The 15,287-nt window shown below is 39.8% G+C and overlaps 1 protein-coding gene across 9 annotated transcripts in view; it reads left to right on the plus strand.

The window, feature by feature from the left end:
- The window catches only part of FANCD2 (FA complementation group D2), a 74,012-nt gene that overhangs the window by 23,730 nt on the left and 34,995 nt on the right, over positions 1-15,287 (plus strand). For 5 of the 9 annotated variants that reach the window (XR_013960771.1, XM_080671591.1, XM_080671593.1 and 2 more), the window contains exons 12-18: positions 412-512; positions 1,182-1,290; positions 1,516-1,551; positions 5,801-5,944; positions 8,318-8,452; positions 10,961-11,092; positions 12,887-12,997. Coding sequence is in view for 8 of the 9 variants with exons in the window: in XM_080671591.1 (XP_080527717.1) it covers positions 412-512; positions 1,182-1,290; positions 1,516-1,551; positions 5,801-5,944; positions 8,318-8,452; positions 10,961-11,092; positions 12,887-12,997 (768 nt within the window). In the remaining variant the exon portion in view is untranslated. The remainder of the gene's footprint in view (positions 1-411; positions 513-1,181; positions 1,291-1,515; positions 1,552-5,800; positions 5,945-8,317; positions 8,453-10,960; positions 11,093-12,886; positions 12,998-15,287) is intronic. The other 4 variants (XM_080671595.1, XM_080671592.1, XM_080671594.1 and 1 more) reach the window with 1 other exon arrangement.

A 15,287-nucleotide genomic window follows, 5' to 3' on the forward strand; every position in this document is an offset into this window, starting at 1 on the left:
TTTCGTGCACTAGGCCTCTAGTATATATATAAACGACTAACCTAGATGAAGATAAATTATTTAAATTAATAGGTTCTAATTGCTCTTTTCTGTCCAAACTAATTTATAAAGCTCATGAATCCAGATGGTAAGCAGGGGAGCTATTGACCAGATTTATTGCTGTATATAAGCTGCTACAGGATATATTTGCTATTTCAGTGTAATGTCTCCAAATCTGGAATTTTGAGTGATATGACATTCTATACTTGTATTAGCTACTTTCATCAACTCTTTTTCAAAATGCCTTGTTTAATATTTAATAATCCTATTTCTTCAGTATTTCAGGACATTGTTACAGTTCCTTTGAGAGAGTGGACTGTGCCTGTCTGCTATGCACGAACAGAACACATAGCTAATATTTATTTTCCGCAGGTAATTTCTGAGCTTCGGGAGAGGTTGGATCTGCAGCATTGTATTTTGCCACCACAGTTTCTGGCTTCCCAAAGCAAGATGAAAAATAAAAGCCAAACACGGTATAAGCTCATCAACTATTACTATCCTTTTTCTCACATAAGCAAGGAAAGTTTTCTGACATTTATCCTGAAGCCAGGACAGTAGATCTTAATATTTACAACTATAAAGAATGGCAGTGATATTATACTCATGGAATACTGTACATTTTTTCAAGTCCTATCCTCCTATATAATAAAAGGCTAATATGCAAATCAACTGAACGGCAGAACGACCGGTTGCTATGATGTGCATTGACCACCAGGGGGCAGACACTTAATGCAGGAGCTGCCCCCTGGTGGTCAGTGCTGCTCAGCCAGAAGCCGGGCTCATGGCTGGCGAGTGCAGCGGCAGTGGCAGGACCCTCTCCTGCCTCTGCGGTAGCACTAAGGATATCACACACACCCCCGAGGGCTCCCAGACTGCAAGAGGGCGCAGGCCCAGCTGAGGGACTCCCCTCCCCCCCACCCTGAGTGCACAAATCGTGCGCTGGGCTTCTAGTGTATATACTGTGTGTGTGTGTGTATTCTCTTGGATATTCACATCAATCCCAGATAGACTGCTATACAAGTTCATTAGCCATTTACACATGAGGTTGTGATTTGTTCCAGGCTACATGGATAGTAAACAGGAACCCAGGTTCCTCTCTGTTAAGTGGAAGAATGATTTTATTCCCTTTCTGCTTCTTATAGTTCTTCAGGAAACCAAGAAAACAGCGATGAGGACTGTGTTTTTCTTATTTTTGACATAATAAAGTCAGCTGTTAGATATGAGAAAACCATTTCTGAAGCCTGGATTAAGGTGAGTGAGCTCTTTGGAACTTTAAATATTAAAGAGGAAATGGGTGGCAATTAGTAATAGATATATAAGTAAAGGTAAGTTGAAATAAAAGTCTTAAAAGTCATTCAAGAAGAAATGGTAGATGGTGGTTGCTTGGTTCTCAAATAAGAGAACAAGGCATGCTGAATAAAATGAGAAGTATTCTACTAATGTGTTATAATATATTTGTGACCCTTGTTTTTCCAGGCAATTGAACACATTGCACCAGAGTCTGAATATAAGGTAATGTTCACATACTATGAATTTTAAGTATTAAAATTAGTGAAATTGGCTAGTGTTTTCTTTCCTGCTTTTTTCCTTGCTCTCTCCAGTCATCCCTTCTATGCCTTCTCTAGCTACTCTAATAAAAACAAGCTGTCTGGGGAAGATGATATGAGGGGGGGACTTGCCAGATGGTCTTCCCTGCTCATTTATTCTGGCAATAAACTAAGCCTAAAATATCCATAAGGGAAAATGTTAACATTCCAAATAAGCACAGTGAGTTGCAAAGAAGCCAAGTCCTACTGCTAAGGAGCTGAAGACTAGAGTCACCTGGATCATCAGTCAGGTCCCTGTATCTGTCTGATTGTCTTCCCGCCCACCAAGTAGAATTTTCAAGATAATGGCATTCCATGTTTTACTTCTCTTTGCGTATGTAAATCTGACCAGAGTGAATCCATCCACTGTCAAGGCAATGATACTGAATCTCTCTTAATTCTGGAAATGTCATCTTCTGTTAAGAAGCCAGATGATTGAATTTCTTTTTTTTTTTTTTAATATGTTTTTGTTGATTTGAGAAAGAGAGGAAGGTAGAGAGAGAGAAACATTGATCAAAGAGAAACAATGATTAGCTGCCTCCTGTACACTTCCTAACAGGGATCAAACCCACAACCTGGACATGTGCCCTGACTGGGAATTCAACCATTGACCTCTTGGTACTGGAATGATGCTCAACTGAGTGGAAGGGAAGGATGGAGGCGAGAGAGAGTCTTATTTTTAATAGCTGTATAATATTCTGAAAGTGCCTATCATAATTTATTTAACCTTTTTCATTTGACAGATATTTACAGTCCAACTTTTCACACAGTAATTTTTCTTTTTTCTTTAAATTTTAAATCTTTATTGTTCAGATTATTACAGTTGTTCCTCTTTTTCCCCCCATAGCTCCCCTCCACCCGGTTCCCACCCCTCCCCATGCCTTTACCCCCCCACACTGTCTTCATCCATGGATGTATGATTTTTGTCCAGTCTCTTCCCGCACCCCCCACACCCCTTTCCCCCCGAGGATTGTCAGTTCACTTCCTTTCTATGCCCCTGATTCTATTATATTCACCAGATTATTCTGTTCATCAGATTTTTTATTCACTTGATTTTTATTTTATTTTTATTTTTTAATTTAATAAATCTTTATTGTTCAGATTATTACAATTGTTCCTCTTTTTTCCCCCCATGATCCCATCCACCCGGTTCCCACCACACCCTCTGCCCTTACCACCCCCCCACTGTCCTCATCCATAGGTGTACGACCTTTGTCCAGTCTCTTCCCGCACCCCCCACACCCCTTTCCCCCCGAGGATTGTCAGTTCACTTCCTTTCTATGCCCCTGATTCTATTATATTCACCAGTTTATTCTGTTCATCAGATTTTTTATTCACTTGATTTTTAGATTCACTTGTTGATAGATATGTATTTGTTGTTCATAATTTTTATCTTTACCTTTTTCTTCTTCTTCCTCTTCTTAAAGAATACCTTTCAGCATTTCATATAATACTGGTTTGGTGGAGATGAACTCCTTTAGCTTTTTCTTTTCTTTTTTTTTTTTTTTTAAATAAATCTTTATTCAGATTATTACAATTATTTCTCCTTTTTCCCCCCATAGCTCCCCTCCACCCCTTTCCCACCCCACCTTCTGCCCTTACCTCCCCCCCACTGTCCTCATCCATAGGTGTATGATTTTTGTCCATTCTCTTCATGAACCCCCCATACCCCTTTCCCCCTGAGAATTATCAGTCCACTCCCTTTCTATGCCCCTGATTCTATTATATTCACCAGATTATTCTGCTCCTCAGGTTTTTAATTCACTTGATTTTTAGGTTCGCTTGTTGATAGATATGTATTTGTTGTTCATAATTTTTCTCTTTACTTTTTTCTTCTTCCTCTTCTTTAAGAATACCTTTCAGCATTTCATATAATACTGGTTTGGTGGTGATGAACTCCTTCAGCTTTTTCTTATCTGTGAAGCTCTTTATCTGCCCTTCAATTCTGAATGATAGCTTTGCTGGGTAGAGTAATCTTGGTTGTAGGTTCTTGCTATTCATCACATTGAAAATTTCTTGCCACTCCCGTCTGGCCTGCATAGTTTCTGTTGAGAAATCAGCTGACAATCGTATGGGTGCTCCCTTGTAGGTAATTAACTGTTTTTCTCTTGCTACTTTTAATGTTCTCTCTTTGTCTTTTGCTCTTGGCATTTTAATTATGATGTGTCTTGGTGTGGTCCTCTTTGGATTCCTCTTTTTTGGGGTTCTCTGCGCTTCTTGGACTTGTAAGTCTATTTCTTTCACCAGGTGGGGGAAGTTTTCAGTCATTATTTCTTCAAATAGGTTTTCAGTATCTTGCTCTCTCTCTTCTTCTGGCACCCCCATAATTCTGATGTTGGTACGCTTGAAGTTGTCCCAGAGGCTCCTTACACTATCTTCAAATTTTTGGATTCTTTTTTTTTTTTTTTTTTTTGCTTTTCCGGTTGAGTGTTTTTTGCTTCTTTGTATTTCAAATCTTTGACTTGATTTTTGCGATCCTCTAGTCTGCTGTTAGGTCTCTGTATAATATTTTTTATTTCAGTCAGTGTATGCTTAATTTCTAGTTGGTCCTTTTTCATATCCTTGAGGGTCTCACTAAATTTATTGGCCTTTTCTAGGAAATTCTTCAAAAACCTTATAACCATGTTTTTGAACTCTATGTCCAGTCGTTTGCTTTCCTCCATTTCTTTCGTTTGTGATCTGTTTCTTTGGCTCCGCATTTTCACTGCTTCCCTGAGTTGTTAGAGTAGCTTTGTGTGCTAGGTGTCCTATATGGCCCAGTGGCTCAGCCTCCCCAGTTACCTGAGGTGGACACTCTTGGTGCACCCCTTTGTGGACTGTGTGTACAGCCTTGTTGTAGTTAAGTCTTGATTGTTGTTGGTATCACTGGGAGGAATTGACCTCCAGGCCAATTGGCTGTGAGGCTCAGATGTGTCTATGATGGGAGAACTTCTGTGCTGGAGACACCCTTATGAGGCAAGACTTGCTTCGGTGGGGCGTTGGTGCTCACTGAGTCTGCCCCCTGAGTGTGTCCTTTATGGATCTGAGGAGTTGTAATCTGGATGGTCCCACTCTGACCCCTGGGTACACTGGCTCTTGGATCTCCAAGGAGGTGCTAATTTAGCCTCTGCCTGAGGCCACCCAGCAGGAGCTACGGAGAGATCTGCAGATTCCTCTTCTTTGTTTGGGTTTTGGAGGTGCCCAGATGAGGCCCAGCTGTTAAGCAGTGCAAGCTGCTGTGGAGCCTGGGGCCTTCTTTTGAATGTTCTGGGTCTGACTCAGCTGCAGTTTGTTAGGTAAGTTTAGATTTCAAAAGGGCAGGCCATTCATATGCAAAAGCCTCTGTGCACAGCTTGGATGGGGCGGAGTCTCATGGTGGAGCAAACAGCAATGGCTTCCTGTCAGCCCTGACCTAAGAGGCCCCCATGTCTCAGTGTTCCTTTGTAATCGCTGCAAGCACCTCTGAGAGAAAGCCACCCTTGAGTTCCGCCCGCTGACAAACAGTCCAGTTTCTCCCCGTATGAGTCTGGGTCCCCAGAGTCTCGCCTGGAACTGGAGTTCAGAGCAGTCGGGAGCTTGTGTCTCCCTGCGGATTGAAAAATCCAGCCGTGTACTCAGTTGCCAGCCCTCTCTGTGTGTGCGCCTCCGTACCTCTGCCCTGTACTTCTGCAGCTCCTCTGAGTCTCAGTGTGCTTTTCTCTTTCCTTCTAGTTATAGAATTTCCACTTAGCCAGCCTTCCTGTGATTCTGGATGATGTCCGTTTTGTCTTTTAGTTATAGTTTTGAAGTGGTTGTGCGAGGCGGCAAGTTTAGGTGTTTACCTATGCCACCATCTTGGTTTCTCGACCAGTAATTTTTCTAATAATGAAAATATATACTGAAGTTGGCAAGTTGTTAGATCTTTTTTCTTTAAGAACTGTGAAGATATTTAAAGTTCTTTCTGTAATAATATAATTTTCACTTGTATCCCAGTGTTTTCTTAAAATATACCAGTGGTTAATAGTTGTGGCACTTTATTTCTCTGAAAAATATTTTGGGATTTGTGGAAATGTAGGTGGTACTCCCATGGGTATGTTGAGCAAATGAGTGTCATCCATTCTGTTTTAGTGGGGAAAACTGAAAACTGCTAATTCATTGTAGTAAATGTATTGATTTGTTAAACTCTTTTCCTATTGTTGCATATTTATTGACAATAGACTTTTGACCTCGTGATGCTTCTAATCATCTATAGCACCAACACTCAGGCAAAGAAGTACATTGAGAGGGTGCTAAGAAATAAGATTCGATCAGGCTGCTTTCACAAAGATCTGCTGCAGGGTACATTCTATGTTCATTACTTGGTAAGTGTCAGAGAATCAGACAACATTATTGTGAAAGGTATAGAGATGTCATTTTAACCTTTCCTACCCATTGTGGGAATCTTAACACCACTACCTTTCCTGGGTGTTGATCTTTGACAGGGAGCTTGGTATATTTCAAAACCTAGTAGAATTATTACTTACCTTGATGGAGACATTATGATGTTAATAAAACCAACATAAGATTGTTTTTTAACTTTTTAGTGAAAAGGTCACAAAATTCGTTTATGTTGAGCTTATTAGACGTAAACCCCAAATTCATTTTCCTAGAAGGTATTTTAATTCTCATTTTAATTACATACTTAATGTATAATGATTTTTAACCTAAAATGGAAGGCTTTACAGCTCCCATCTAATATTTCATCTTGTTAATTTCAGCCCATTATTTAAGCTGATTGAGACTTTCGAATCTTAACTGTCTAGCTCTGTGTTACCTGCAACTTGACAAACTTACCTTGTGTATCTGTTTTAAGGTTTTTTGTGTTTTTTGTTTTTTTTAAAGAATAGTTTATTGATTTTTAGAGAGAGAGGAAGGGAGAGAGAGAAATATCTATCTGAGAGCGCAACACTGATTGGCTGCCTCTTGGACTCATTTTACCAGGTATCAAGCCTGCAACCTGGGCATCTGCCCTTGAGCAGGAATCAAACCAGCAACCTCCTGGTGCACAGGATGACACCCAATCTACTGAGCCACACCGGCCAGGGCCTAAGTAGTTTTTAAAACCCCCCAGCATACAGAACCAAAGAAATGCTAATAGAGACATAATCGTGCATCTGAACCATTACTATTTGACTATTCAACACTGTGACCTTAGGTGATCATTCCTGTTGAAATATAAACTATTCAAATTAGGATTTTGTAAGCTAGGAATGATGTTTTCAGGTGAATATTTAGGATATTAAGTGTATGCCTTCTTAGGAAATGGTAGCAGTGCTTTGGGGCTTGACTTAGAAACTAATGAAAATATATAGTTGGGCCTTAAGATTTTATATTTAGAAATGGATTTAATGTTTATATTTATACACACACACACACACACATATATGTATATATATACATGTGTGTGTGTATGTGTGTGTGTGTGTCTGTGTATACACACACTATATACTAGAGGCCTGATGAATGAAATTCGTGCAAGGGGCTCGGCCCCCACTGCCGCGGCTTTGTCCGAAAGGACGTCCGGTCTAATTAGCATATTACACTTTTATTATTATAAATATTTTTTTGTTAGTCCTCACTGAGGATATTTTTTCCATTGATTTTTAGAGAGAGTGGGAGGGAGGGAGGAAAGGAGAGAGACAGAGAGAAAAACATTGATGTGAGAGAGACACATCGATTGGTTGCCTCCCACATGCACCCCAACTGGGCCGGAGATCGAACCTGCAATTCAGGGAATCGAACCCAAGAGCCTTCAATATACAGGCCAATGCTCTAACTCAGCCATGGGCAAACTACGGCCCACGGGCCGGATCCGGCCCGTTCGGCTGTTCTATCCGGCCCGCGGAGCTGAAAGAGCGGAGGGTTCTCTTGCTCTCCCCTCCACTCCTTTACTTTGAATTTATATTAGTTCACACAAACACTCCATCCATGCTTTTGTTCCGGCCCTCTGGTCCAGTTTAAGAACCCATTGTGGCCCTCGAGTCAAAAAGTTTGCTCACCCCTGCTCTAACCACTGAGGACACCGGCCAGGGCAGTGTTTGTATTATTTTATCTTGCAGTTCTTTCTGTGCTTATTTCTGGCAATAATATGTGTTTTGGGCTATAATTTTCCAGAAAGCAGAAACCATATATCATTTTATACTGTATTTTTCTCAGTAAAGCAGTTTATTGCTTAAGATTTTCTTTTTATTGTAATGATATTGGTAAAGAAGGTGGACTTAATAACTATTTTTTTTTTTGTTTTGTTTTTATTCTGCATCCATTAATGCCTTCTTGGTAAGACAAGACTAGTTCTCTTCTTGATCTTTTAAAGAAATCCATTTAATTAGCATTGAACCTTGTAGATTGATTTCAAATCATAACCAAAGCAGAGCAAGCCTAATATTTCACTTGGGGGAGGTGGTATAATTGAGTGAGGAAATTGGGATTTAGAAGATCTGAATTCTAGTCCCAAATTGGGCAGATACAAACAGTGCTATTAGGCTTGTAGTTTAACTTCTTTGAGCTTCAAAGCCAATTCTTATTTATATGCTGAATGCTATTGATCTTCAGAATGATGAAGGATTATTCTGGGTAAAGCAAAGATTAAGGTTTCTTTATTTAACATGAGAGTTGTCTGGGAGATATCTCACATTCCAAAAGGGTTAGCAATTCTTGGTGCTAAAACTTTTTTCTCTCTTTTATTCCCCCTCAAGGTTCTTAAGGATGTTTGTCCATCCATTCTATCACTGGCTCAGAATTTGTTGCACTCCCTAGACCAGAGTATAATTTTGTTTGGCAGTCTCCTATACAAATATGCATTTAAGTTTTTTGATACTTACTGCCAACAGGTATGTTGAAATATTTATTTTGGAAAAGAGGGAACAGGGAAAAGGGAAGAAATGCTAGTCCAAGTGACTTGCATATGATCTGATGTTTATTGCTTGTTGGTTGAAGGCATTGAGGGAGAAAGAGCTCTGAACTGGGAGTTGGGAAAACTTAGTTCTAGTGGATAGTCTCGATAAAGGGAAGAGACTGGATTGGAGGATCAAACTCTGTTTTGAGCTCTAAAATTCTCTGAGTCTAAAATGAAGATTCAGATCCAGTATGCTCCAAATGAGCTGTGGTCAGGAAGCTTCACAGTATAGGAATTGCAGTCTTAAAATTTAGCTGCAAATAATCAACTGCCAGTTGATCCTGGAGTTTCCTAGGAAAAAAATATGGCAAAAAACAAACAAAGGAGAAAGGCTGAGGGCATAGCCCCCGACACAAAATATAATAACACATATCCATGGAGGGAAGACTGTACTTGTAGGAAGTGATTATGAAATCAAAGAACAAAGTGTCTTATTTTGTATTTGTTATATATTCTAGAGGCCCGGTGCACAAAATTTGTGCATGGGGGGGTGTCCTTCAGCCCAGCCTGCATCCTCTCCAATCTGGGACCCCCTCGAGGGATGTCCGACTGCCCGTTTAGGCCCGATCACATCCCTCTCACAATCCAGGACTGCTGGCTCCCAACTGCTCACCTGCCTGCCTGCCTGATTGCCCCTAATTGCTTCTGCCTGCCAGCCTGATCACCCCCTAACCATTCCCGTGCCAGCCTGATCCACGCCTAACCGCTCCCCTGCCAGTCTGATTGCCCCTAACTGCCCTCCCCTGCTGGCCTAGTCATCCCTAACTGTCTTCTCCTGCAGGCCTGATTGCCCCCATCTGTCCTCCCCTACAGGGCTGATCCCCCCCAACTGCCCTCCCCTGCAGGCCTGGTCCCCCCAACTGTCCTCCCCTGCAGGCCTGCTCGCCCCCAACTGCCGTCCCTTTCAGGCCATGGTCCCTCCCAATTGCTCTCCCCTGCTGGCCTGATTGCCCACAACTGCCCTCCCCTGCCGGCCATCTTGTGGCGGCCATCTTGTGTCCACATGGGGGCAGCCATCTTGTGTGTTGGAGTGATGGTCAATTTGCATATTACCTCTTTATTATATAGGATACCTATGATTAAAATGTTAAAACACATTTGAATGAATGGATCTTTTAAAAAAAATGAAGAAAAAGTTTTAAAAATTTACACCAGCAATAGATTCAGTTGACGTGAGCTAGCTATTGCAGTTGAGGAAGCCAGATGACTCTATATGGAGCAGCATTATAAAGGAAAGGGAGAATGGCATCTAAGACTTTTTTTTTTGAACCATCTTAAAAACACTATCGTGGCACATGTTGCTTGAAACATAGAAGTTTAACAGATAAAAACTTCCAAATCTTTAGATCCTCAAAAGCCATCTTTTCAGTAAATTTAAATAAGTTAAATATAATCACAGCATAAAGGGTAATATTTAACCCATATGAGAAAGAGAAAGACTATGCCACGGAGAAAAATCAGGAGGGTTTAGATTAGCAATTTTCAAACTTTTTCTGTGGCACACCAAAACATGTTTTTTACCAATCTGACAAAAACATAGGTATAATTTTTTCCCCCAAAATATATTTTTATTGATTTCAGAGAGGGAGAGAGAGATTCATTGATCAGCTGCCTCCTGCATGCCCCACACTGGGGATCAAGCCCGCAACCTGGGCATGTGCCCTGACCTGAATCAAACCACGACTCCTGGTTCATAGGTCGATGCTCAACCACTGAGCCACACCAGCCGGGCAAAATAGGTATAATTTTGATTCATTCACAGCAGACGGCTATTATGGCACACAAGTTGAAAATCACTGGTTTAGATAATGTTCACTATCTAGATCAGTGGTTCTCAACCTTTCTAATGCCGCGATCCTTTAATACAGTTCCTCGTGTTGTGGTGACACCAAACCATAAAATTATTTTCGTTGCTACTTCATAACTGTAATTTTGCTACTGTTATGAATCGTAAGGTAAATATCTGTGTTTTCCGATGGTCTTAGGCGACCCTGCTAGTGGTTCTCAACCTGTGGGTCGCGACCCACAGGTTGAGAACCGCTGCTGTAGAGCCTAACACCATCAGAAAACACAGATATTTACATTACGATTCATTAACAGTAGCAATATTACAGTTATGAAGTAGCAACGAAAATAATTTTATGGTTGGGGGTCACCACAACACGAGGAACTGTATTAAAGGGTCGAGGCATTAGAAAGGTTGAGAATCACTGATCTAGATAATTATGGGAAATGACTGGATGGTAGTGTAGTTAGATTTGGCATAATCTTAAACCTCCTGAATCCAACATTAATGAAAACCAGATAATAAAATTAGATGCTGGAATAGGGTGGATTGAGATTTTGACCAAGTTGAGATTGGAAGCCCTCAGGCTTGACCCCCTTTAAGATGGCTCTACCATATTTTTGCTTCATACTGTCCTGTTGACTCTTTTCTATATAGGAAGTGATTGGTGCTCTCGTGACCCATATCTGCAGTGGGAATGAAGCCGAAGTTGATATTGCATTGGATGTTCTCCTAGAGCTGGTAGTTATAAACCTATCTGCTATGAGGCTGAATGCTGTCTTTGTGAAGGTATCTAGTCCCTTAATGGACATATATCGAATCATTTTTCTTTCTTGCAGATATTTGAGAAACAGCGGCTATTGGTTAGCAATAATTTATTTCGTACTCTAAATATTGAGCATTATAATTGGTAGGAGGAGGTGAGAAGGAGGTGAGATGATTTGAAATAATACAGAAAAATAATTCATCTATGTATTAATTCGTTCAGCAAATACTTTTTTTTTTTTTTAAATACATTTTATTGCTTTTTTACAGAGAGGAAGGGAGAGGGATAGAGAGTTAGAAACATCGATGAGAGAGAAACATCAACCAGCTGCCTCCTGCACACCTCCTACTGGGGACGTGCCCGCAACCAAGGCACATGCCCTTGACCGGAATCGAACCTGGGACCCTTCAGTCCGCAAGCCGATGCTCTATCCACTGAGCCAAACCGGTTAGGGCCAGCAAATACTTTTTTATGATTTATGATAGGCTCTAATTTGGTCCGTGGATACGAAAGTCAGTCCTTGCCTTTGATGATAAAGTAAGACTTATAGTCATTACAAATACATGATGAATTCTCTAATAAAGATACACCAGAACAGGAATAATTAATTTGACCTGGGAAGCTGGAGAAGTTTTCGAAGAGGAGATAACATTTGAGTGATTCTTGAAAGATGGGAATTATTTGATAAGGGAAAGGAAGAAAGTGCATATAGGCACAGGGCAGTTTGAACAGAAGCAGATTCGCACCCAAGTCCATGGTGTGCCTGGGATATGACAAGTAGATTAGCATGCTTGGCAAATAGGATATATGATGAGGGGTCGTGGGAGGTGAGGTTTAGAAGACATAGGACAGGACCAGATTATGAACAGTCTCAAATCCCATGCTAAGAGTTTCAACTTTATCTTTTTAAAAAATACATATATTTTTATTGATTTCTGAGAGGAAGGGAGAGATAGAAACATCAATGATGAGAAAGAATCATTGATTGGCTGCCTCCTATATGCCCCACACTGGGGATCGAGCCTGAAACCCAGGCATGTGCCCCAATCAAGAATTCAACCGTGACCTCCTGGTTCATAGGTTGTTGCTCAATCACTGAACCACACGCTTGCTGGGCTCAACTTTATCTTACAGGCAGTAGGAATCTATTCCAGGTTTGTATGAGAGAGCCAACACAGTTAAGTCTGGGCTTTGAAAGGTAACTGTGTAGGCTTTGTCATCCCCATATTAGAGATGAGAATGCTGAGGTTTTACCCAAGGTCAAAAAGTAAATAATTCTGCCCTAGCCAGTTTGGCTCCTGAGGACAGAAGGGTCCAGGGTTCGATTCTGGTCAAGGGCACATAGAGAAGAAACACATTAATTTGTTGCCCAATATTTCTCTCTGTCTTTCCCTCCCTCTTCTACTCTCTCTAAAAATCAATGGAAAAATATCCTTGGGTGAGGATTAAAGAAAAACAGAAGAAGAAGTAAATAAATAATCCCTTTGTGATTCTCCAGAAAGAATAATTTATGCAATAGAACCTGAGTTGATACGGGGAAAAGGTCAGAGATATAACTTTTGGCAGAATATTGTTTTCACTAAGAAAAAAGGGAGAATAGAGAAAAAATAGAATGAAGAGACATGTTAAGATGACTAATAATTTCTGCCCTTTGGGGTCTTAGCATAGCTTTAGAGAACCTGAGGTTTTTGTTGAATAGATGTCTGGCTATCTGTATATGCTTCTTATAAGGATTTAATTTTTTTTTTAAAGGAAAAAAATGTTAGTTCTTATCCATATCATTTGCATTTTTTTTTTTTTTTTTTTTTTGGTCACAGGGCATTTTAGATTATCTGGATAAAATGTCCCCTCGGCAAATACGGAAACTCTTCTATATTCTCAGCACACTGGCATTTAGCAAACAGCATGAAGGCAGCAGTCACATCCAGGTAAGAGGCAGTGTGTTGAGAAAGAATCTTAAACCTTTTTAATTGCAATTTACTGGGGGAAAAAAATCAATACAGCCTATGTTGTAGTAGAAATAGAGTACATAGTCATAGTCCCAGCATTTGTTTATTATTTTCTTACCACAAACATTAAGTGCCTACTGTGGAGCAAGCACTGAGACCTGTGTGGAAATGGGTCTGTAATCAGCTAATTATGCAACTGAGTAAGAAAAGTAATTTATATTCTGTGCTTAGTGCCTAGGGGGCACAGCATTCTACATCATCTGAGCTTGTTTTCTTTTGTGAAAAAGCCAGGCAAAGGACTAAAATAAGAGATTAGGTAGAATCATAACACATGGCTCTTTTGTATCTTTGGTGCCACCCTGTGGCAGTAATCCATACTAAATTATGAACAACCAACACCCTTTTAAAATTAAAAAATAAATAAATTGGCTAGGTAATATGCACATGATACAAAATTCAAAAGGTATGGAAAGGTAGTGAAAAATAAGTCTCTCAGTCCTCTAGACACCTAGTTCTCTAAAGACAATCACCGTTACTATTTTATAGCTTTCTGAGATGTTCTGAGCATTTACAAATTTGTATTTATCTATTATTCTACTCCTTACCCTCTTGTTTTACATCCTGAACATCTTTTTCATGTAGCAGTACATTTTGGAGATCGAGCTATGTCATTATTTTTTTAAATTGTGATACATACATAACATAAATTTTATTATTTTAACCATGTTTCAATAAACAATTCAGTGGCATTAAGTACATTCACAATGTTGTACAACAGTCACCACTACCTATATTCAGAATTTTTTATCATCCAAAACAGAAATTCTGTACCCGTTAAGCAATAATCTTCCATTTCCCTTCCCCCTACCAGCCTTGGGCAAACTACGGCCCGCGGGCCAGATCCGGCTGTTCTATCCGGTTCTCTTGCTCTCCCCTCTGCTCCTTTACTTTGAATTTATATTAGTTCACACAAACACTCCATCCATGCTTTTGTTCTGGCCCTCCGGTCCAGTTTAAGAACCCATTGTGGCCCTCGAGTCAAAAAGTTTGCCCACCCCTGCCCTAGCCCCTGGTAATCTCTAATCTACTTTCTGTCTCTGAATTTGCATATTAGGTACCTCATTTATATAGAATCATACAATATTTGTCTTTATGTTTGTCTTATTTCACTTAGCATAATATGCTCAAGTTTCATCTATGTTGAAGGATATATTAGAACTTCATTCTTTTTATGGCTTGAATAAAAGTCCATTTTATGTGTATTAATGTATATATCACATTTACTTCATTCATTCATTCATTCATTCATTCATTCATTCATTCATGTACACTGGGCTTTTTCTATCTTTTGACTTGTGAATAATGATACTAGGAACATTAAGAGTACAGGTCTCTCATTGAGTCCCTATTTTCAATTCTTTTGTATATGCCTAGGAATAGATTTGTTGAGTCATACGGTGATTATGTTTAATGTTTTGAGAACCACCAAACTGTTTTCTACGGTGACTGTACCATTTTACATTCCTATGAATAGTTGAGGGTTTCCATTCATCTGCACCCTTACCAACACTTATTTCTCAATTTTTAAGTTATAGCCATCCTACTGGGTGTGAAGGAGTATCTTACTGTGGTTTTGATTTGCATTTCCCTAATGACTAATGGTGAACATCTATGTGCTTATTGGTCATTTGTATATCTTCTTTGGAAAAACATCTGTTCACATCCTTTGCTCAGTTTTTAAATGGGTGTGTTTTTATTTTTTTAATGTGTAATAATTTATGTGTTATGCATATTAATTCCTTACTAGATATATGATTTACAAATGTTTTCTCCCATTCTGGGGGTTGCCTTTTTCCTTTTCTTGTTTTTGGTGGGTTTTTTTTTCAAAGAGAGAAAGGGAGAGGGGGAGAGGGATAGAAACATCAGTGATGAAAAGAATCATCCCCTGCTGGGAATCAAGCTGGCAACCCGGACATGTGCCCTGACCGGGAATTGAACTGGTGACCTCTTGGTTCATGGGTTGATGCTGAGCAACACTGGCTGGGTCAATTTCATTTTTTTAATTGTGGGTATCCAGTTTTTTGAAAAGTCTATCCTTTCCCCATTGAATGGTCTTGGCACCATTTGTGGAAAATCAATTGACCATGTATGTGAATATGAAGGTTTATTTCTGGATCCTATTCATTGGTCTATATGTGTGTCCTTATGTTGGTAGCACACTGTTTTAACTATTATAGCTTTGTAGAAATTTTGAAATTGAGAAGTGTGA

Source organism: Plecotus auritus, assembly GCF_963455305.1.
Source record: "Plecotus auritus genome assembly, chromosome: 6".
In the NCBI taxonomy this organism is placed as follows: Eukaryota; Metazoa; Chordata; class Mammalia; order Chiroptera; family Vespertilionidae; genus Plecotus; species Plecotus auritus.